At 46.8% G+C, this 22188-nt stretch overlaps 1 protein-coding gene across 1 annotated transcript in view; it reads right to left on the bottom strand.

Moving 5' to 3' along the window:
- Positions 1-22188, bottom strand: part of LOC104077114 (hydrocephalus-inducing protein homolog) — a gene marked incomplete at both ends in the record, with an annotated part of 100529 nt that overhangs the window by 60684 nt on the left and 17657 nt on the right. The window contains 3 exons of the mRNA XM_009578232.1: positions 3194-3377; positions 6061-6262; positions 19030-19154. Coding sequence (XP_009576527.1) covers positions 3194-3377; positions 6061-6262; positions 19030-19154 — 511 coding nt within the window. The remainder of the gene's footprint in view (positions 1-3193; positions 3378-6060; positions 6263-19029; positions 19155-22188) is intronic.

Genomic DNA, 22188 nt, shown 5'->3' with positions numbered 1-22188 from the left:
TGCTACCCCATGGGGAAAAAAAAAGAACTGCTGGTTAAAAGGATACGCCTCATTACCCACCCTTCCGGGCTGCTGCTACATGCGTATGAGCCTCGGGACACCTCAGGAGCCAGCGGTCTGCCTGGGCTAGCACATTCTCTATAGGATGGCAGTTGAATGAGAGCATGGAAAACTACCGTGGATGCTAACCAGGACAAAAATAAAACTATATAGTGCTGCGAACATGATATTGCAACACTTCTGGCTTAATGTCAGCCTCAGACAGCCTGAAGCTGGCAGGTGGCATAAAATACAGACGGTGGATATATGATGATACAGCACAAAAACTCCAGCTGTTGTACCCTGGCTTTGCTACAGCAAAAAGCAACGTCATACGGGAGGGGATAGCACACCATGACTCACAGCTACAGAAGCAGTCTCTATGCAAGAGCCCAACCGTAAATACTTGCAGATCCTATTTTCCCCTCCCTCAGCCCCTAAATAATGAGAATCTGCTAGATCTCCACCAGCCTGAATAAGAAAAAGCTGGTCTTCAAAAGCCAGGCACCACCAACTGTTGGCCAAATCCCCTGCTTTGTTTTGCAGAGGGGGAAGGCGATCCACGGAAAGGAAATCACTGCTCAAAGCAGACAGAAAACCCAAGACAGAGCTGGCAACAAAAGTACCAAATTGACACCCAAAGCGCGTCCTGCTAGTTCAGGGCACTTAGGAGAAAGGCAGTGCCAAAGCTAACATCTGCCTCTTTCCATAAATAACTAACCCACAGCGAGCTGTGGGATGGACCATAGCTCCCACTGGAGATAGTGCCTCTGCCAAAAAGTGCCCTGTAGTAACCTCTCATTTGGATGGGGACCAGCTTGGTTCCCCAGCTGAGGTGGAGATTGGCAGGAACAAACAACACTGTCACCTCCTGGCCCGGCTTCTGGATCAACAACAGTAGCAGTTTCATAACCTGGAGATCTTGAAGACCACCTCCATGGGCTCAGAGTTAACACATGACACTGAGGAGTCGCTACCAGGCAATGACAGGACAGTGATGACTTGTCAAGGTCAGTGCAATGGTAACAAATCCTTGCCCTCCCTTTCCTCTGGTTTCCATTTCCAAGGAGTCAGCTCCCACGTGTCTGCAATGTGACTTACAGCTAAGGGGAGGATGCAGCAAAAAGCAAGGACTTTGTCCTTTGGTAGCCACCTGGGCTTCTATCACAGCTGCTTCTGCTGACATATCATGTGTATTTGCAAAAATAAATTAAACTGAATTTGAGATGCACTCGGAAAGTCAGAGTTGCATAACAGCTTGTTTCCCACAGGCTTGGACAGCTGCTCAAAATGTTCATGGTCACCTCCTAATTCCAAAATCACTGCCTCCTCTTTTTTGTTATTATTTTCATCAGCAAGTTAACCCTATACAGACTGAAGTGACCTGCTGCAGCTTCTACAGATAGCGACATCTGAAAATACCGGCAGCTGACAGCCCACTCACACAGCAAAGCTTCTGCACAAACCCCGCAAAGCCACCTGCCCAGGAGGACTACTATCCCTCCATCAGCTCCCTAATCTCTGGAAGCAATTGCTTCTTCCAGCCACTTGTTACAAGGGTTTGATTATTTCTGTAGGGTGCTCTCGGACATCACGGGTGACAGGCAGGAAGAGAGCAGCCACTTTTGGCCAGAAGGTCTGTGAGGCAGCAAGGTCTCAGCTTTGGGGGGCCTCTCCAGCAGATTTACACGGTGGTGCAAGAAGGGTCTCTGTCACGGCAAAAGATTACGGGAGAGAAGGATTATGAAGTCAGCGGCAGTGGATTTTTAGATTATATATTTGATAAAGAGGAGAAAATACTTACTGTCATTTAAGGTAAAGACACCCATATGTCAGGGGGAAAAGAAAGACACAAGCAAACCTCTGAATGTGAAACTGATTGTTCCATGAACAATGGAATTAATGGAAATCCAAAGATTGATAATGCTGGCCAAGACAGAAGGGGAGAGACTCATGTAGTAGCCCACTTATATTCAGTCCTGGAGCAAACTGTGTAACATTAACATAGCCATTTAGGAAAGGTTTCCACTCAAGACTTGAGGCCAGGTGACACTTCATGTCCGTACATCATTAAACGGAGTAGCAGGACTCAGTACCGTGGGCAGCCAGGCTTCTGGACCTCACCTTAATGCACTTCAGGAGCTCAAGGGCGGGTTAAGCTAGTTGTGGAGACATAGTCCGACCGTAACGAAGCAGGAGCCCCGGGACACCCTCCAAACTCAGCTCTAATGCACCGCAGGATGCTCTTAATGCTCAGCCGACCAGCTCCCGCTCTCTACAATATTCCTCCTGCTCTGACACAATCTCTTGGTCACACCATGCTGCTGTCACCTACAGTGGTGTGAAACTGCAGTTGTTCTGACATTGCTGGCTCTCAGCCTTATATGGGCTATAAGAGTAACCAAGAAGAGAACATGATCCCCTCCCTTGAAAAAAAAAAAAATTAGTTTCACCTATTTAAAAAAAAAAAAAAAGAAGAGGTTGGGCTTATTCTAGCGCTTACTCCAAGATGAGAAGGGATTTTGCACTGCTCAGACAGCCGGCATTCTTCGTTTCAGACCATGCAAATACTCAGAATCAGAGCTCGGGTTGATTGAAGGACATGGGGTTTTGCTTGCATAAACAGAAAAACAAAAAAATTTCTGTACCTATGTGCAATACAACTCAAAAAGCCCATTTAAACCTGCCAGTCTTGTGCCCAGGCTCACAGGTGACACCGGAAGGGAGATTCAGATATGGTATAAGTCCAGGTTATATGAAGGGATTGGTATTTCCATGATCAAACCTGGGCTGAATTTGGCCTCCTTTCCAGAGGACCATTTCATTCCTCAGGTCAGTATGTGGACTGACAGTGCCCTAACATCCTTTGTTAATCCCCATACACGTATTACATACACATGTGTAAGGTGTGCCCTTACATGTAATAATTGACACCTCTGAACACCGTAAGGACACAGACACAGCCCCTGCAGCAGCTCAGCTTTAGGCAGGCTCTCGCTGCCTGTCAGGAGCCCGCAGTTCAGAAATGCTTTTTGCAACAAGCTCTCCCAGCCTGAAACCTGATGTTTTCTCTCTTTACATATCAAACCAGGGATCTGCCAAGTGACCTCAATTCGGGCAGGAGGAGGAAGGGAGGCTCTCAGCTATCGCTTACCACCGGCTCAATGGTGAAGATATCATCAAAGAAAAGCATGGAGTCTCCTTGCACCTTTGCCCTCTGGTTCTGGAAGGTGCGGGAGAGAAGGGAAAGGCGTTCTCGGAGAGTGGGGTCCACCGCGCACTCCTTGAGAAAATAATCCGTCTCGTCCTCTTCCTGCCTCTGCAGCCTGCGACACAGCCTGCAGCCACGCGGAGAGACAAACCGAGCAGATAATTTAATAAGCAACATATTTGCAGAGAAGGTCGTGTAAGTGCAGGGGCAGCAGCGCGCTCGGGGAGGAACAGCAGCGGCAGCCCAGCAAGGGGCTGACCCCAAGCCACGGGGTCCCAAGTGGATCCCATTATCACTTCTTGTTTGCTGGCATGGCAGGTAGTTTTACTCCACGCTTATAAGCTAAGAAGAGTTTTTTTGAAAGCTAGCAGCCCTCAAGAGAGCGACCTGGCTCAAAGCCACTGCCACAACTGATGGAGAATCCACCAACAACCTCAGTTGGCTTCTACCGTAGAGCTGCTCGTGGGAGACAGACAACAAAGATCAAGGAGCACCCACTGCAGCGCTTCAGGGGCAGGGGAGAGGCAGCTGGGTTTCCGCTGCAGGTTACTAGCGTCACTCTTTTTTCTTCCCTTTTGGACCTGCAGGGATAAGCAAACAATATCTGCTCTCTGTTCCCCATGCTGCCTTCCACCAGAGGATCCCAGAGCACTTCAAAAGCAAACTAATGAATTCCGGCACCGCCTCACCTCAAGTGAAATTAATGGTTTTATATGCATGAAAACAGAGGCCCTGAGAAAGGAAGGGACTTTGCCTAGCATCACCCAATAAAGAAGTCAGGACCAGCACCTCTGAATCCAAACCCTTAAGTCTAACCTTGAACCACCTTGTCTTTTTCCTTTTTGGCTTTCCCCACAGAGCTTTGACACAGTTAATCTCTCCCTTACTTGGTAGTTGTAGCAGAAATCGTTCTAGTGTTTAAAGATCACAACCAAGAGATGAGAAGGGAACACTGCTACAGAGCAGTTGCTTCCTAGCTGGCATATTGCTGTCCTCCCTTCACGCTCCAGTCCCCTGGCCATGAAGAACCAGCAGGTGACAACTCTGGGGCGATGAGCAGAAGGCTCCATACGCAGCAAATCGAGGCAACGTAGTATAAACAGGATAGCGATCATCACCCAGCTAAATTCAAATACGATTAGAAAGGAAATACAGTCATGGACGTTACTAGCTGTACACAGACAGAGCCTCGGGCAAATGCTGTCACCAGCACCACAGATACTTGCTTTGGCTAGCTCCCCGTAGAGTGCAATAGGAGATGTTTCTCCATGGCTGACCTACAACGCTGTGCGTTGTGGGGGCTTCCAGCCACTGAGATGAGCAACCCTCAACTCAACCTCCACCAACAGACAATAATTCCACCATTACATCCCAGAAATTCCTGCAGAAGGGAGACAGAGCAAACGCCTGGATGGACCTTCTAACGATCCAGGTCTTTTTGGGTCACATCCCAGTGTGAGGTCCTGCACTGCCTTCTCCCATGAAAATGTCCTCCCTGCTCCAAGACCTCAAAAGCGTTTCTGACAGCAGGACAGTGGCCTTGGAGCTATGACCATCCCTAAGACTGCAAGTAAGGTAGAACAAAACGTCCTGGTCAGTGTCTAGGACATAAACTGGCATGAGATCAAATGTAATTGGAAAAAAAACAGGTTGAAGGCTACTGTGGGGAAACCCGGTTGCCTCTGAGGAGAAAGAGGATCACTCAGGGTCCAGTCTGAGACAGGCAGGTGGGAAGAGATGGTAAAGGAAAGGACCAGGGAAATACCAAGAGAAGGTCACAAGATTTTCTTTTAACACACTGAGCTTGCACAGAAGTCACATACTGTGTAATTAAAAATAGACAACAGTGGAAAACTAGTTTTGGCCTTCAAGGCATTTCTGTCCTAATTACGTTGAACTTTATTTGCTCATAAGCCCTTAAAAAGTGCTCCGGTTTAAAGCAGCTTCCTGATCAGCTATGGGTTCAGACTAACTCCTATACACCTACACCCATCGAGGACTGAAAAGTCACACAAGGATTCCCTAAATCACCCAAGCTTTTAAATGTAATTTTTAATTCACCCTCCCTGGGCTCTAAGTGTTTCTCTGCTGCCTGAAATGGAACTTTCAAAGCTTCACCAAAGACACCCTCTGAAGATCCTGCCCCATCTCTCACCACCACGAAGACATGGGTTGCTGAAGCCCAAATGCACTTCCAGATCCTGTGCTGGCCTACCTTCCCTGCAGAACCCTCCACCTCCAAACTCTCCCCAGCCTCTAAGAAAGGGCAGAAATACCTCGTTGTGCTGGAAACCAGGACAGCGCAAGGCACTTCAACACCCTACAGCAGGGTGGCCTCAACTCCCCGGGCCAATGAAGCACTCTACCCTGCACATTGCTAGAAAAGGAGCCTGCCATCTTGTCAAATCTGGAGTGGAAGAAACTGCAGTGACTATCATAATAGTTATGTTACCTGCAGCTACATGAAGTCCCAGGTAATGTTTGTTGACACTTTCCTCAGCCCCATGGACCCTTTGTAGCCCAGGGATCTCTGGACCTTAGTGGTTTGTGCTCCCACAAAACACAGATTTGCTATCCAGTCATTGCAATCAACCTTTCCTCCCCAAAACATCATCTTCAGCTGGAGTATGGGTGGAACCAGAATGGGAAATGCTGAGCTCCATTACCCTGAAGCTCCGTGACACATACCCTGACACTGTGGATGGTTTACCGGTCCTAAACCATTCAAAAGCACCAACGCTCCTCTGAGGCCGTACATTAGTTTTACCCTTGGGCAGGGTATCTTACTGAAAAGAATCTTTCAAACAAACCTCAGCTTCTGCTGATCCTCCTCTTCCTGAGTAACAAAAACCTTCCACTGGAAGTGGGCTATGATTTCACTCCGATTGTGGATGACCACGGATCTGTGGTTTGACAGCGTGAGGTAAGTCTTCTCAACTGTCAAGGAGTTCCTGTCTAGCCTGATGTTGACATCTACAGCTGCTCCGTAAAGGCTTGTGTGAATATCTTCACCTGGAACAAAGCAAAGGGGAGTCTTTGCTCATCTCACTTGCTGATGGAAGTACAAAGAACAGAGCAAACCACAGGTAACAGAAGAAAGTGTTACAGCTGTACATTTACCACATCCTGATAGCTGCGTGTGTACAGCATGAGGATGACCTGGACACCACTTTAAGCACCTTATTTCTGGGTGTGTTTGTAGAGATTTATCCCCAAGGTGACAGTATTTATAGCAAGATTTTTCAGATGTGCCCTTTGGGTTGCCATCCCACTCAGGTCACAGGGAACTGTGCATCGAAGTCATTCAGGTGACTCTGAGGAGTCCCACCTCAGTCACGGCTTGCCCAGGGTCTCCTGCAGGCACACCACCAGTGCCGTGTCTCTCCTGATCCCTTGTTGCTGACAAGCGAAGATGCCTTGGGGCATGCGGGCAGAAAAGGGAGGTTCAGAGGAACAAGTGAAGTGACAGCCCACGGCAGGATGGGACGCAGAAGAGAACTTCACTGTGCTGCAGAAGCAGTGCCCTCGCTTGCTGTGAGTTTATGAAGATATGTCAAAACGAGACTGGCGGGGCATGGCCCACACCAACCTGCCCATTACAGTCCTGCAAGCCCATTTCTTCAGCCTGGATCCTGCTGCCTACGCCCGAGTGTGCAAGTCTACACTGAGTATTCCCAAGCTATTCAACGACCAGAGTGAGGACATCTTTGCTTTCCACCTCAGACCAACTGAAGAGCAGAGAGCCCCTGGCTGTGCACATCAACTGATTAATGACTGGAGTCTTGCTGGAGTACCTGCCAGCATCCCACCCTCCAGAACAGACTCCCACCAAAGGCTCCCTCATTTCCAGAGCTTTCAAACCTTCATTCTTCCCAACCAAGTAACTCCTGGGAGTCAGCTGAGCTCAAACTTCAGCACCAAGCCCACTTTTCCTGTTGTCCGTGAGCGTTTCCCAGGTGAGATGCAAACAGCAAACATCAGACATGTTCTCTAGAAAGGGCATTTCTACGGAGTGGTGCTTAAAGCCTCAGAGCCAGCCCCCACCGACAAGTGCAGCAAGCCAGCCATATCCTGGAGAGCATCCCTCTGCAAAGGCATCTCTTCTCCTCACCGCACAGGTTACAGCAGGGCAGCCAGTGGGTGGACCTGCCTTTAAATGGCTACCACGCAACAACACAAGGAGAGAGCTGGATGCGTGCTGGATGGACGCCTTAAATCCTACGCCAGACAACACAGCAGAAACACATTCGTTCTGGGAGGGGGGCTGGGGAATTAAGCAAGACTCACCCTTAAAATAGTAGATCTCTACAGTCATTCATTCATCTCCGCACGTGGAGGATTCAGCCTTCACGCCTGTATAACCCTCAATTTCTTTGCTCTTAAGGGAGTCTGGAGTGGTAGGGATTTGTGGCCAGAGATGAGTTATGTTGTGAAAAAACCAGCAATGTTTCCAATGACTGGACAATCTGCTTCCTATAATGGACAATTTAGCATATAAAAATAACTGAAGTTCGGAAGAGTTAGAGGCGGGTATGCTTTATAAGCGTTACCTTTCCCCTCCACTGAATCCTCGGCGTACACTGGCAAGCAAAGGAGCCAGGACCCACTGCTTCGAGGATGCACAACTCAGGTTTAGGGAAACACGAGCTAATGCTCTACAACGATCAAGAAGACAAACTACTGCAAAATAAACACCATGAAAACTACCATCATCTCACTGTCTAAACCCATGGCCACATGGGTCTTGAAATACTGGGTGTAGTTCTGATCTCAAAAAACTAGCTGAAGCATGTGGAATTAAATAGAGAAGGGCAGAAAGCACAATTAAAAGTCTGGAGCAGCTTCTATATGAAGACTGAATAGGATTCCTCAACCTAGAAATCATATGGGAGATAGATGGGAGAGGTTTGTAAAAGCATGAATGGCCTGGGAAATGCGAATAAGGAAAAATTTGTCACGATTTGTTATAAAACAGGAACCCGAGGGCCTGAAATAATGTTATTAGTCAGAAATCACACAAAAGTAGTAGTACTTTTCCAGGGAACATGCCTTCCTTTGGAACATACTGCCATAGGAAGCTGTAGAGGCTAACAGCTATAAATCCAGAGAGCAACTGGACAAATTCTTGGAAGAGAAAACCATCAGAAGCTATTAAACAAAGATGAGAATAAAGTCTCCAGCACAGAAAAACGCTAACTCCAGAGCCCACAGGGGAGAAAGCATATGCACTGCCTGTTTCTACACGCTTTGCTAAGCGCCCCTTACGACTGCTCTCCTGGAGAGGAGCTGGGGACGCAGCCACTCTTACACTCCTGGCTGCAGGCACCGAGGACCCTTTTGAAGGCTGGAGGGTTTGCCAGAGCACCTTCTACCACAAAGAGATGTGTCTGGCATCGTGCTGAATATATAAACCCACGGTAGAGCAGAGCGTGCACAGATGCCAGTGGGTCGGGAGGAAGCCGCAGATCTGTCTGCCAGGCAGATGAACTGACGCAGAGAGCGGAGCTGTCAGGGTTGGCCAAGGGCAGCTGCAGACTTCACGTCTTGGGTGCCAAATTAGATGTGACATTTCATTTAAGGCTCTTGGTTGTTTAATATATAAGTTTAAAAAAAAAAAAATCTCTGTATTGTAACAGTGATGTAGCACTAGGCATTGGACTTGACAGGGTAATGTCCATGGTGTGTAGTTTGGAATGCTTTGCTGCCATGAAAGCACGTTTACTGAATCTAGATGTATCTGCCCTATCATTATTTACACAACACGAACTTATTACAGGCTGTCAATTCTCTCATTCTTACATGCTTTTGATACATTTCCTACAGATGGCAGGACACAGCTCTCACTCCACAACCCGAACAAAGCCTGAACTTGAAATTAAAAGCTAGACTTTTTATACAGCAGTAAAGCAGATGCTTTGGGTTGTGCACTCCTGAACGATGCTCTTTGACACAGCAGAAACACCACTGTGTTTTATTCCAGCATCCATCTGCATGAGTACGGACACAGGTAACTTGGCACATCATAACTTTTCACTACCTTGAAGTAAGAAATCTAGCATTGGGTCATCCTCTGTGGGGCCTGTTGTGCAGGAAAAAAAGAAAAAGAGGGAATTTACTGAAGTAAGAAATCTAGCATTGGGTCATCCCCTGTGGGGCCTGTTGTGCTGGAAAAAAAGAAAAAGAGGGAATTTATAGTAGAGCTAAAACATCTTTCTGAATTCTTCTAATACTACATGATCATCCTGGTGCAAGAGGGAATAGCTTTCAGAGCAGCACAAATTGTTCTTAAATAGAAAGACAAATTTTGTTTAGCCTGAAAGTATAGCTCAATGAATGGATGAGCAAACCCTTGAAAAAGATTCCAAAGCAAATTTCAGTTTTATGAAGAACACTTTCCTAGTATTCACCAGCTAGTACTCTCCTTCATTGATTACTGCTCTAAATATTAGGAAGCTGGTTGCCAGATTGATTAGACTGAATAGAAACAAAACAGCACCCTGCTGCATCTCATCTTCCTTGAGACGTATTCTTCTTTTATCCCTGTCACTCCCTTTTTGCTGAATTTGGATTTTAAATCTTTTTAGGAGTGCGTAACAGTCAAATTTGGAATATTTGGGTAGCACGGAAAGCAAGTTTAATTTCATTTGCCTAGTTTGTCAGAAGACTGTGCCTCGCTTTCATCTCTTCTATGAACGCAGCTGAAGAGAGACAGGTCCTGCTGCTTTTTCACTGAAAATACAAGCAAGCAATGAAAGCAGAGCTCTTCCCTCAAAAGGCTGTTATTGTACCTTCATATCGCTCTGTGATAAGTATTTCTTTTGCTCCTGCTACTACCATACCCAACTGCCTCACCACTGCCGGCATATCCTTGTTTTTCAGGATATGCAGAGGGATCCTACTACTGCTTCACCGCCGGAGAAGTGAGTCCCTTCACCAGCTAAGCGATCTCTGGAAAGCTAGAGAAGTCACCTACAGCTGGATCCAGCCCTCCCCACCATATGCTTTTTGCTGCGTCTCCCGCAGAGCTACCACTGGATCGGAGTCGGGGGGATTGCTCTGAGCGGTCTGGCTGTCAGGAAGCTAACGGCAGCACCCACGAGGTCGCTGGTCTCTGCCGGCCTGGGGATGGCCATCTGTCAGCCCCCGCGCTTGTATTTCCAGCTAGAGCAAAACGCAGAGCAGCGACAGTCATTCTTAAGTGCTTCTGCAAGGCGGTGTTCGTGAGCTACCTTCAGACGCTGTTAAATTTGCCCCTGTACTCGGCCCTGGTGAGGCCGCACCTCAAATCCTGTGTTCAGTTTTGGGCCCCTCACTCCAAGAAGGACATTGAGGTGCTGGAGCGTGTCCAGAGAAGGGCAACGAAGCTGGTGAAGGGCCTGGAGCACAAGTCTGATGAGGAGCGGCTGAGGGAACTGGGGCTGTTTAGCCTGGAGAAGAGGAGGCTGAGGGGAGACCTCATCGCGCTCTACAACTACCTGAAAGGAGGTTGTAGCGAGGTGGGGGTCGGTCTCTTCTCCCAAGTAACCAGCGACAGGACGAGAGGAAATGGCCTCAAGTTGCACCAAGGGAGGTTTAGACTGGACATTAGGAAAAATTTCTTTACTGACAGAGTGGTCAGGCCTTGGAACAGGCTGCCCAGGGAAGTGGTGGAGTCCCCATCCCTGGAGGTATTTAAAAGACATGTAGATGAGGCGCTTAGGGACATGGTTTAGTGGGCATGGTGGTGTTGGGCTGACGGTTGGACTTGATGATCTTAGAGGTCTTTTCCAACCTTAATGATTCTATGATTCGATGATTCTAAATCATCACATTATTTACTCCAGCCCTAAGAGCAGCTTGTTTATAAACCTCACCACTAAATAACTGCTGCTGCTAACGCGGGTGTTTCTAAAGAATCATTCTCAGGCTACAACAAAGCTCAGCACATCCTAATCGTTACTACTGCCACAATTACTGCTGTTAACAGCCAGGAGTCCCTGACATGGCCTCGGCAAAGCACCCACCGAGCCCACGCAGCACATGGCGATAGGAGGGTCTCCACCCCAAAGACACTGCGAGGAACCATAAGACAACAGATGGGGATGCACAGGGAGATGGAAAGCACCGACCAGCCAGCAGTGGTCTAGGGGACAGGCTGCACTCCTCCGACAGCTCTCTTGCCCATTAAAAGTCATCTCATTGTCAATCAAATAGGCTCCTCGTTGTGCATCCATCTATAATGGAGCACCCAAAGTACTCCCCATTACCTCCTCTGCACCGTGCTTAGGAAGATCTCTTTGCCTCGTTAGAGGATGAAATCCTCCAGCACAGGAGTATCCGGGAGCCAGGACGGAGGCTTTGTTCTGCCCGGCGTGAAAGAGCCTTGCAGAATGTATTGAAAAGGACAATGAAACCATGGGATGATGAAAGACAGCACTGCCGCATATCCAGGATGCCGCAGGCTATTTTTAATCATTATGGCTACTACAGTAATGGTACGCTGGAGTACCTGACTGGCTGAAACATTGCTTTTGGTCCACGGGGAAAATAGTGCGGGAACTTTCATTCTGATTGCCTGGCAAAGACATGCCCGATATACCACTTAATAAATCAATCACCCTTCAAGCTGCTCTTCTGCTTCACGGCAGATGCGGATTGATCCACAAGGAAAGGAGGGTAATGAATAGTCAGTTCTGCCCTGAAACACATCCAGCGTTAATGACACTTAAGAACATATTAGTGATTTCCACTGATGATAGAGTAGACAAGCTGCGGTCAATGATGACCTGCAAAGAGATGAAAACCATATTCTTCCAGAAATCTTTCATGTGCTAAAAATGGGATATGCGGCGTCACATGGAAGTCTGTTTCTGTGCATACCTGGGGATGAACAAAACAGCCAAAAAGAGATTTTTAGCTTCCAAATGACCCTCCTAGTACACACACCCCAGTCTGTGCTCATGCAGTCAACTCCGTGGGTTGCTTTAGCAGGGTTTTTGTCAGGACGTGTGTTACATAGTTGTGGAGCTATAAAGCTGTGCAAAAAAACCTCAAGCACAAATGAAGCACAAACTTAATTCCCTTTCATCTACCCTCAAAGTAATGGACTATCTGCCTTGAAACACAAGGCCCTGGAGAGGGGGCAAAGGCCATACTCTGTTTGCAAGAAGTAGAACAACTTTAGGTATAACAAAAATCATTATTGCAAGCAGTTCTAGAAAAGGGGAACAAAGAGAGGAAACAGTTGTTACCTATTAGCTGTTTTGACATAAACGAACACTTTGGAGACCAATTACTTTCACCCATCAATCTAATTGATCTGGACTATAAAAGCCTATAACCGATCGGTTGTATAAAGTATTAGTTACCAATCCTCGGTCTGTTGCAGCGCTGCTACTGTTAAGATGGAAAGTCAACACGTAATTGCACGAACTCCTATTTGCACCTTTTTTTGCCTACAATATATGCCTCCCTCACTCACTTTGAAGCAGAGAACATAAAAGTCAGAAACCAGCCACGCAGCTGGGAATTCTCACAAGCAAAGGAAGAAAAGCACAACCTGCACTCACCAACGGCGACAAGCAGAAAGAAAAAAATCCCTTAGCAAAGTTTTTAAAATGTCTTATAGTCCAAGGAAAAGCTAGAGAAGCCTCTTACAATAGTTACAGCATCAGAGTCTGGCTTACACGTTAGGATAAACACAGGAAACAAGATGCTCTTTATAAACTCACACAATAAAATAAGTTTCTAACCATCTGCCAGCACTAAACACAAACTAAAATAACAGCATCAGCTAGTGCACTACGGGGAAGCTTTGGAGTCAAAAGAGGCTGCTGCTTAGAAAGCAGAAGATTTCCCCAACTCTTAGCACCTGCGAGAAGCTACTATAAATCTGTCTGGTGTTGAAGGAACAGAGAATTGCATTAAGATGAACTACAGACTTGAATAGCAATGGCACACAGTGGTGGCCATCAGAAGCCCAGGGTCTGTTGCCACGAATTTAGCTCAATAGTAACTTAACAAGACTCACAGCAACATCAGAGCCCCTGTAACACTCGCACAAGACAGATTAAAACCAGAAAATGGTTTTGGTATTCCCACCCTGGTATCCTGCACAGCACAGGGATGACTCGGATAAATATCTAACGAGGTAGAGAGTTTGCTCAGGCAAGTATTGAGCCTCCTTCATTCTGGCTGAAGTCAGTACAAATTGAGAGCACTTAGCACCTTGTTTGAGCCATCTCAGGAATGTAAATGCAACACAATAAGGGCTAAACCTCAGTTAAACCCTGCTGCCTATCCACATCAATCAGTGGATTTACAAAGAAGAAAAAAAGAGCAAGGAAAACGCTTGATCTTGAGACTAAATCAATAGGATTTTCATTTCATTTTCAAACAAGTTCCTGGAAGCCATTGATTGTAATGCCAGCCTTGCAAGACAGATGACAAGACCCTTGGTAGAAAGGGGGTTCTTAAAGGAAAGAGGACAGAGCTATGCAAAGGTGGTTCTGTCCTCCAAAGTCTACACAAAACCACAGATGCGTATCACAGCAAGGCAGTGCTTTTCTCGGATGCTTTATCCTTGGGGGTAGCTGGGATGTTCAGAAGTGCTGGCACATCCATGCCACAGTCACTTGTTCAGCCTCAAACAGCAATAAACAACCAGGGCTGGGAGTTAATGAGTCTGCTGCACGCGCACAGTGATCACTAGCACACCGCCAAGCCCTTGCATGGGTGGGTGGCCTCATTTACTGAAATAAGCCGACTCAGCTAAACCCAGCATCAATTTTACCTGAAGAAAGGGATTCAGCATCCCGACACGATTACATTCCCAGCTGGCAACCCCATGCTGATCCACGCAGGAGCTGAACAGTCACTAACCCGGTTGACAATTCCCCCTGGCCTGCCTGCAATGCGACGTAGCCTCTACTACGGTTTATCATCACTGAGCCCAAGATACGCAGACTTTGCTTCTCCTGCTGCCAGTCAAGCACACCCAGTCCTGTAGTCACCCATCATCTTCACCAAACCCAAATGGCTCTAATACATCACGTCAAACTCGCTGTCATTCCATGGGTGACTAAAGAGCTCCACGTCAGCTCCCTAATTAGTAGTTTTTAAATATGCCTTAATTTTTCCAGTGATCTCATGCCTCATTTTCCCCATTTGAGATTAAATGTCAGTGTTTTCTCAAGCTGGCAGTTACCAATCACGGCTCCGGAGGCTTCTGCTGCTGCAGACCAAGAAGGACAGAGGCAGCTCAGGGCAGTGGGTCAGGGCATCCTCTGTAGGGTAGAAGACCTAGATCCACCTCTGATACCCCCCTGTAATTCTGAGCATTGCTGCCATACTAAGAGCAATTCCCATTCAGTTCTTTGAGATCTACCCCGGAAATTTTTTATTGTTATTTTTGCTTCTTACGTTGCCCCAAGGAAATCACATCTATCCCACAAGCGTTCGTGCTGGCTCAAGGGAAGGGAAAGATCACCGATCTGTTCATCCCGCTCGCTTCAGACACCGATACAGCTAGCAGCCTTAGCGGCAGTTCACACAGGAACATACTGGTCAAACCAAACCGCACGTCACGGCAACTCTCCGGTGCTCCTAGCGTGCTGCACTGGAGAAACATATTTCGTTGCTCTCTTCTCCCGTGCAGGAATAACCTGAATTTGGCAGAGAGCAAGTTTTGCTCCCCAGGGCTCAGGAGGGGAAACATTACTTCATCCACTCCCTATGGGGACGGTAACTAACCCCGTGCAGGAAAGCCCAATCTGATCGACAGCCTTGGAGCCGGAGGCAGACACTGCCCACATCTTCTACCTGCCCTTGAAGTAATTAATCAAGGAGCTGAGGCTGAGCCCTCCCTTCCTCGCCCTGGGTGTGCAGAGCCACAAAGGATGCTCTGAGCCTGGGTCTGTGATCCACAGCAAACAAGCTGATATTTGCTTTAGGAGAGCTCCTGCTCAGGAACTGCCAGCCCTCCCCTAAGTTGTGTAGGAAGTCAGGGGAAAACAGGGTATTAATCTGCCAAATACCCAGATGGTTCCTCAGCAGGCTTTTAGCACGAGGCTGGAGGCTTCCAGCGGGACTAAAACCACCAAGAACTATTCCTGAGCCACACGTTACCTCTTCTTCTGGGGAAGCTGCTTTCTGGGGCTCTGCACCAAGGGGAGACAGGACAGTAGTGGGGCAGACGTTCCTGCTTGAGGGCTGGCTCTTCTTGGATATGCAGTCTCCTAAAATTCACATACGAGTACTCGCTTAGATCTCTCCCCTCAAAGAGGGTGAGATCCTGCCCCCAGGCTTTTGCTTCTGCGTTACAGTCTCTCAGAGCCACCGAAGCAAAACGATCTGCCTAATTACTCTTATTACTGACAGCAATAAAAGCATCTCAATATATAGTGGCTGTCAGCCACACACAAGCTGAGTGAGGCTTTGCTAATTACTGAAGTTTCCCGTGCTGACAAAGGGATCCCAAGGGATGCAGTGACCGATGGGAAACAACCCTGTACAGAGGACTTCCAGCGCCGCACAACAGATCTCCTAGACTAGAAGCACGTTGTAGGACCTTGCCACAGGGTCCCGTGGCCACTGCAGGCACCCATATACAAGCACAGGATCTGGTCTTACACCTTGAAGACCACTCCTCATACCATAGTAGGTACTTCTTGGAGACAGGAGTTCAACATGAGTCAGGAGTTAGGGAGTTCTGAGCAGAGAAGTGATTCTCCTTCCACAATTCCAGCATCTCTCCAGCACCTCCTGTCTCTGGTAGCCTCCTTTACTTGCATGGAGCGTCTGCCGTAGAGGTTATTGTTTCTGGGTGCTATGGGACTGGTGAGTTTGTTTTGCACCCCCGGCACAGCTCTGGGAAGCTGTCACACATCTCCTTAACCACGTGTCCCTGAGCAAAGCTCACCCTCCCACGCCAAGCTTGTGCTATACTGCCAGGTTGCAATGAACGTGATGACTGCAGCAAACTGGGTTTGATGTACAAACAGCAGCAGTCAGGGTAACCAGCTCGGGCATCTCACTTGAGAACTGCTTGAGAGCTAAAAGAATAGCTAAGCTTTATGAATACTGACTTGGTTGAAACTAGACTTAACTCCATAAATTTATTTTCCACATCCACATGAGGTGGGTTAAAAGTCACCTGGGAAGGGCCAAGCCACCAACCAGACCTTCAAGCGGTCCTGAGTGCAGAACCCTTTCCAAACCAGGGCGTGTGCTTGGCATGCAGGCTTCAGAAACCCCTTCTGATACTATCATCTGATGTTAAAGTGACAAATAGGGATGATGAGTAGCCCAGAACATCCCAAGTCACCTTCATTTCAGGATGGGCTGGGATTTTTCACACCCAGACACACGTGCATGGGGCGAAATGGAGGAGTTTGGACACGTAAAGCACAGAAGGTCAAATTTTCATTGTAAATTGTAAAGCTTTTAGCAGCAAAGGCATCTTCTTCACACTCATCTGTAAAGTTTGTAGCAAGGACTACCAATAGATGTACTGTCTATCCCGGGGACAGTCCCTACATTCCTAGCCAGCACAGTCTAAAGGATGCACGATTTAAATCAACCAATTAATAGGCAAAGGGGACATTGTGACTTATTCACATTGAAGAGCTCCATGTTTGCTTAAGCAATGCTAGGGACAGATTTGACCCAACTTCAGCAAAAATTAAAGCAATGCAACATGCACCTGATCCTGCGTATGCCACACTAACAGCAGCATGATTTATTGAGAACTGCTGCCACTTGTGAGCTGAGCAAGTCAATACCGACACACAGTAAAGCAAGGAAAATGCCTCCCAACATCCTAAATTGCTATTTTGCTCTTAGCGCTTTCTGTTTTGTAATAAACAGTCTGGTGGTGGCTCTGAAAGAGCAACGCAGCTGCTTTTTGTATGCGAGTCACAGGGAGTCTGACTTGGCGCAGGACAAATTAGCCAGGGCTTGCCATGCGAGGTTGGGCGATATTGTCTGGTGCTCTACACTACACCTGCAAGAAGCAGCTCTTAAGACTGATTGATTAAATGTTTTGGTTTCACTTTAGCAATTAATCTCAGCAGCCTTTTACTTACTTGTATGCTTCAAAGCTAGAGAGATAATCCCTTAATTATTCCCTTGCTCTCCTTCTCAATCCATGGTTTATTTAAAAATAACTGCAGCACTGTACTGACAGGCAGGAATGAATCCTGGGTTCATCTCCCAGGTAGCTGCACATGTTCCTGGGAGGTCGCCCATCTCGGAGCCAGCAGATAGTTTGATCCCTGTGGTTCTATCCACGCAAATCGCTTTTGCAAAGATTAACCACGGAGGACCCAGGTGTTTCAGTCCAGTAAGAAGACGGATCAGGTTTTCAAAGCAAGCCATGAAGATCCTGGCCCTGATTCTTCTCTTGGTCTTTTCATTCACATAGTATAAACCCCACACCCTAACCTCTAGTGTAGTTAGCCCTGATTTACCCCAGAGAAAGAGCTAGCCCTCTGAATTTTATCCTATAGATTCTCTATATGCATACACAAATGAGGCACTTTTTGTGCTCTCTACCTGGAATTTCACTGTTTCTTTCAAGAAACAGTGTGCTCCGAACCCATGAGCTTCTCCGAGTGAGCACGAACCATTCTCTGTGAATGGTTATCGACATTAACTGTCAGATATTAAACAAAGCTGTGATAATTCATAAGGCTTCAAAGAGCACTCAGAAGATATAGGAGCATTTTTACAACTTCTGCAAACTCAAGACAACCAAAATGTTCATTGCTAGGCTAAAGCATCACAGTAGCACCTGGATTAGGACACCATGCTTCCCAGGACCGAAGTTCGGGAATAGGGACAAAACAAACCTCTCTTTCAGGCAGGAGAAAACACACACCAAATGCATTCATGCAAGTGAGAAAGTGTCTCGTTCACCAAGGTTGACAGAAGCATTTTAATGTCGCACCTTTTCCTTGAGTTCTCCCCACTTAAAGTGACTTATAAAGCTGACAGTATTTCTGTGGCCTGACCTTGGTTTCTCATACCCTGCTATAAATTTTACAGCTGCCTCAGGAGGCAGTGAGCACATCCTGCCAAATCCCAAGAGCCCTCACGTCCTGGCTGCTTGAGTCCTGATGTTAAGAAGTGTGGGATGTAGATGGGTAGAGGGCAACATACCAAAAAGGGTCTGTGGCAAGACGACGGAGAAGCACGCAGGGGACAGAGGTGTGTAAAGGACAGTGGGCATTGGAGAGAGTCTGATGGAGACATGCATTCCCATGTTACACTTCAAACATAGCATCTGGGAATAAAACTTCACACATGCATACGCACGCTGCAATGGAGAATCAGTATTTCTCCTCCTTCCACTCAGCAACTCCCAGCAAAACAAGACTCCAAAATTTCACTCCTTTGTGATGGGATCTACTTTAACAACCCCCTAATCACCAACTATTTTTCACTTGTATTTGAGGTAAAGCTGGGACAGGGAAGGTACACCTGGTGAGGAAATTAAGGTGGCCGGGACAACAGGGAATGATAGATGACTGTCACGGGGGGTGCTGGGTGGAGGATACCCTGCTGACACCAGGGTCCCCCAGGGATGGACCAGCACACAGGACATACGGAACAAGGACAGACTCAGCCTTTGCTCCTTATCTACTCATTTCTAAGCACTGAAACATGCAGAGGTTTTGGAAAAACAAAAAAAAACGGTTTCAGAAGTTGTTTGCAAAGCAAACTTAACATTATTCAGCTTAGAAGGGGTTCCATTTTGAAGAATGCAGAGAGCGCGCAACCATGCAGCGCCCAGAACTTACCTGTGTCATAGTGAACTATCAGGGATCTGGAATGATCCCCGGTCTTCAGCGGGTGAAACTCCACTGCTACTTGCATGGTGTCTCCAATCCCAAGAGTCCCGATGGAGGGATCGACAGAGAAAGGGCTGCACACAAAGAGAGATATCAGGACTATTGTGAGAGATTTGGGGACTGTATTCCTTTGGCAGTCTAGTTCACTTCAGCTCACTTGTGCAAGCAAGGAGCAAACAAACGACAGTCAACAGAAGAAAAACACAACGTACAGGATCAGAAACAGAGCTACTGACTCTCACTTCTGAAGAGATCCAGTCCTCAGAAGATCCTGTGGTATAAAATTACCTTGTCTCCCCCACTCGCTGCATCCAGTTCTCTGCAGCGAGGCTCAAGAGTCCGACTGCTAGCAATACAACCAGAGAATGGTTTTTGAAGAGCACAGAGATGGTAAGAGCTATTTGCATGCACAACTGGACACTGACTTCCTCAGGAATCCTGCCACCCACAAACCTCACCTCAAGAGATGCAAATGTCAAGGCAATACCTGTTTCAATGAGATTACAGCTGAGAAATCAGACAGGGAGAATAAAAGTCTTTCTTGAAGACCAGAGAATTATTACAGTTTAATTTCCAGAATTCATTTTTTAACCTTGAAAACATCACCTTTTAGTCTAAGAAAGGTCACATTTTATCAGCATTTCAATGAAAGCTGCTCTAAGAAGAAAAGGAACGATCAGAAAAATCTGAATGAGTGAGTGCAAACGCAGATTAGAGCAATACCATGACACGGAAACAAGACACAAAAGGAGTATCCCATTTACAGCCTGAATGATTAAATCCCTAGCTAAACGAAGCGCCATTAATAGGAGCATATCAAGGCGAGTTTAACAGGAGGTTTTCTCTGCGTTCACAAGCAATGCAATCTGGGACTCTGGGTTGTAATCCAAGCTCGTTAACTGTTTGCTTGGCCCACCAGACAAACTCTGTGCAATGTGTTGGAAATAATTACGAAAATGTGTTGGTGTACTTTGGATTTAATATGAGCAATTACGATTTGTCACCAGGTAAACATCTCTTGGCTGATAGACACAAAACTCAGTGCTTTAATGCTTAGGGACAAGTCGGATGAAACACGCTCTTGCACAGCCCCACTTAGAAAATAAAAGTTATTGGTTTTAGTGCTTTGCTGGTAGTCAATTTTTCACCTTAAAAATATGTTCTGGGGAGTTTTACCACGATTAGAAATGCAACGCGCACACAAAAATAATGAGAACAACTGGAGCCATGCACAAGCTGAACTTTGTCACGTAAGTAGTGACAGCTGATAAAATTGCTGGAGTTTCTGCTCATTAAGGAGATATTGCTGCAATTAGGGGCCTGACCTGTTCCCATTACAACTAGTGAGAACATTGCTGCTGACTCTTACGGAGAAGCACTGGGCCTGCAATGATTACGTGCTGGACTTGAGACTTTTGAGAGAGAGAAGGAAAGACAAGGCACCACCAGCCTCAGAACTGGATTGCTCTACGTGGTCCTGCATCTGCACTGATGGTTACGCCAGGACTGCTGCAGGTCTCTGCTGGCGCTTGGGTGGGATCATGGCCTGCTGGGGGAAAGGCACAGAATTTTTTTTTTTTTTTTTTTGCCAGAAATGTTGCCAGAACAGAAAAGCTGCTAGTTAAGGAAGGGGATTCCTGGCAACACTTCAGCACTACCTCCCATCCCATCGTCTTCCTACTCCTTTCCCATGTCTATATACTCCTGCCCTTGGATGGCTGGGATGGGAATAACACTCCCGGGGGTGACTTCAGGGGATGCCTGAGAAAACAGATATCTTCATATTTTCAAATTATCAAAAGAAGAGGATCCAACCCAGTTCAGGATTGAGTTCTCAGGACTGAGAAACCAAGCACAAATCAGACACTATCTCCTACATCCCACCCCATGCTGTACCCACAACCGCTCTGTTACTGCTGTAGCAGGAGCTCATTATCCCTCACACGGACTTGGTTCTCCAAGACCCAAAGATGCAAGCTCCATGGTTAAACTTAAGTCCTCTGAATTTCAGTCAACATCACTAAGCTGTTCCCGGCAGCCTACAGATAAGAGATGCTAAGGAGACGTCCCTGACACGTCGTAATAGCCAAATGGAAAGCACTGCCAAGAGACGAAGCTGGCAGGCTAAACTTTGACCTTTTATCCATTAATTGTGAGCTGTTCTTTAAGATAATTCTGGTTCTGTTACATCTACCCTTTTAATGAATCATCACTGCTCCTGAAAGACGGAAAAGAGAAGGTTTGGAGGTTTTTTAATAGCTTGTTTTCTTCTGACATGCTTTTTAACTAGGTCCATTTGGATGACTGCTTTGTTGTACAACATCTAAACTTCCACAAGTCCAGATCTCCCAACGGTACCTTGCAATCCCCAGCTTGTATAAACTCATCTAGCCACACCAATTTAGGAGAGGCCTTCCCACCAGTACCTGCTGAGATCTTGCCTGCTATTGCCCTAAGAGCAATCGCCCAGAGAGCAACACTAGATTTGTAAGCAATTTCATAATGATATATTTTAGCATTTACATCTCGCTTACTTTCACCAGGCATCAGCTCCCCATCTTGACAGAGCTGGACAAAAGTTATGTCCCATGAGGATACCAAGGGCCGAATACTCCTGACATGATTTAGAAACACAACTGACAAGTGAACAAAGCCGGCAATTCTGTGACTCAGGCTCTCCACCACGCCGCCGTTTCTCCTGCAACCATATATTTAGCAAATGCAGTGTGCAAGGAGGGTACAATACCCTTCCTCAAGTCCCATAGCATGTTTACCTTCTACGACCAAACTTTCTTTGGTCTACTGGTGCCTTAATTTGCATTATAAAATAATTTGAGTTAGGGAGAACCAATTTCATTAAAAGCTACCTCCAACTCCAAGGCAGGCAGTAAAATCTACTGGTGATTGAATTCCTCATCTGTCCACTAAGACCTACTGCAGGAAAAACCCAAAGATGATTTAATCTCAGCATGTATTACTTTTCAGTAACGGTATAGCAGCCGAAATCAAGCAGTGTAACTATTCCAGTAAACCCAGTCTGTTGGGTCAAAGCAGCCAAGACTCCATCTCTGTGCTGACAAACCTTGTGTAGAATCAGCATCTCGCAGC

This window comes from Fulmarus glacialis, unplaced genomic scaffold, assembly GCF_000690835.1.
Source record: "Fulmarus glacialis isolate BGI_N327 unplaced genomic scaffold, ASM69083v1 scaffold4595, whole genome shotgun sequence".
Lineage (NCBI taxonomy): Eukaryota > Metazoa > Chordata > Aves > Procellariiformes > Procellariidae > Fulmarus > Fulmarus glacialis.
The sequence above is the reverse complement of the archived record's forward strand: the minus strand, read 5'-3'. Positions and strand labels throughout refer to the sequence as shown.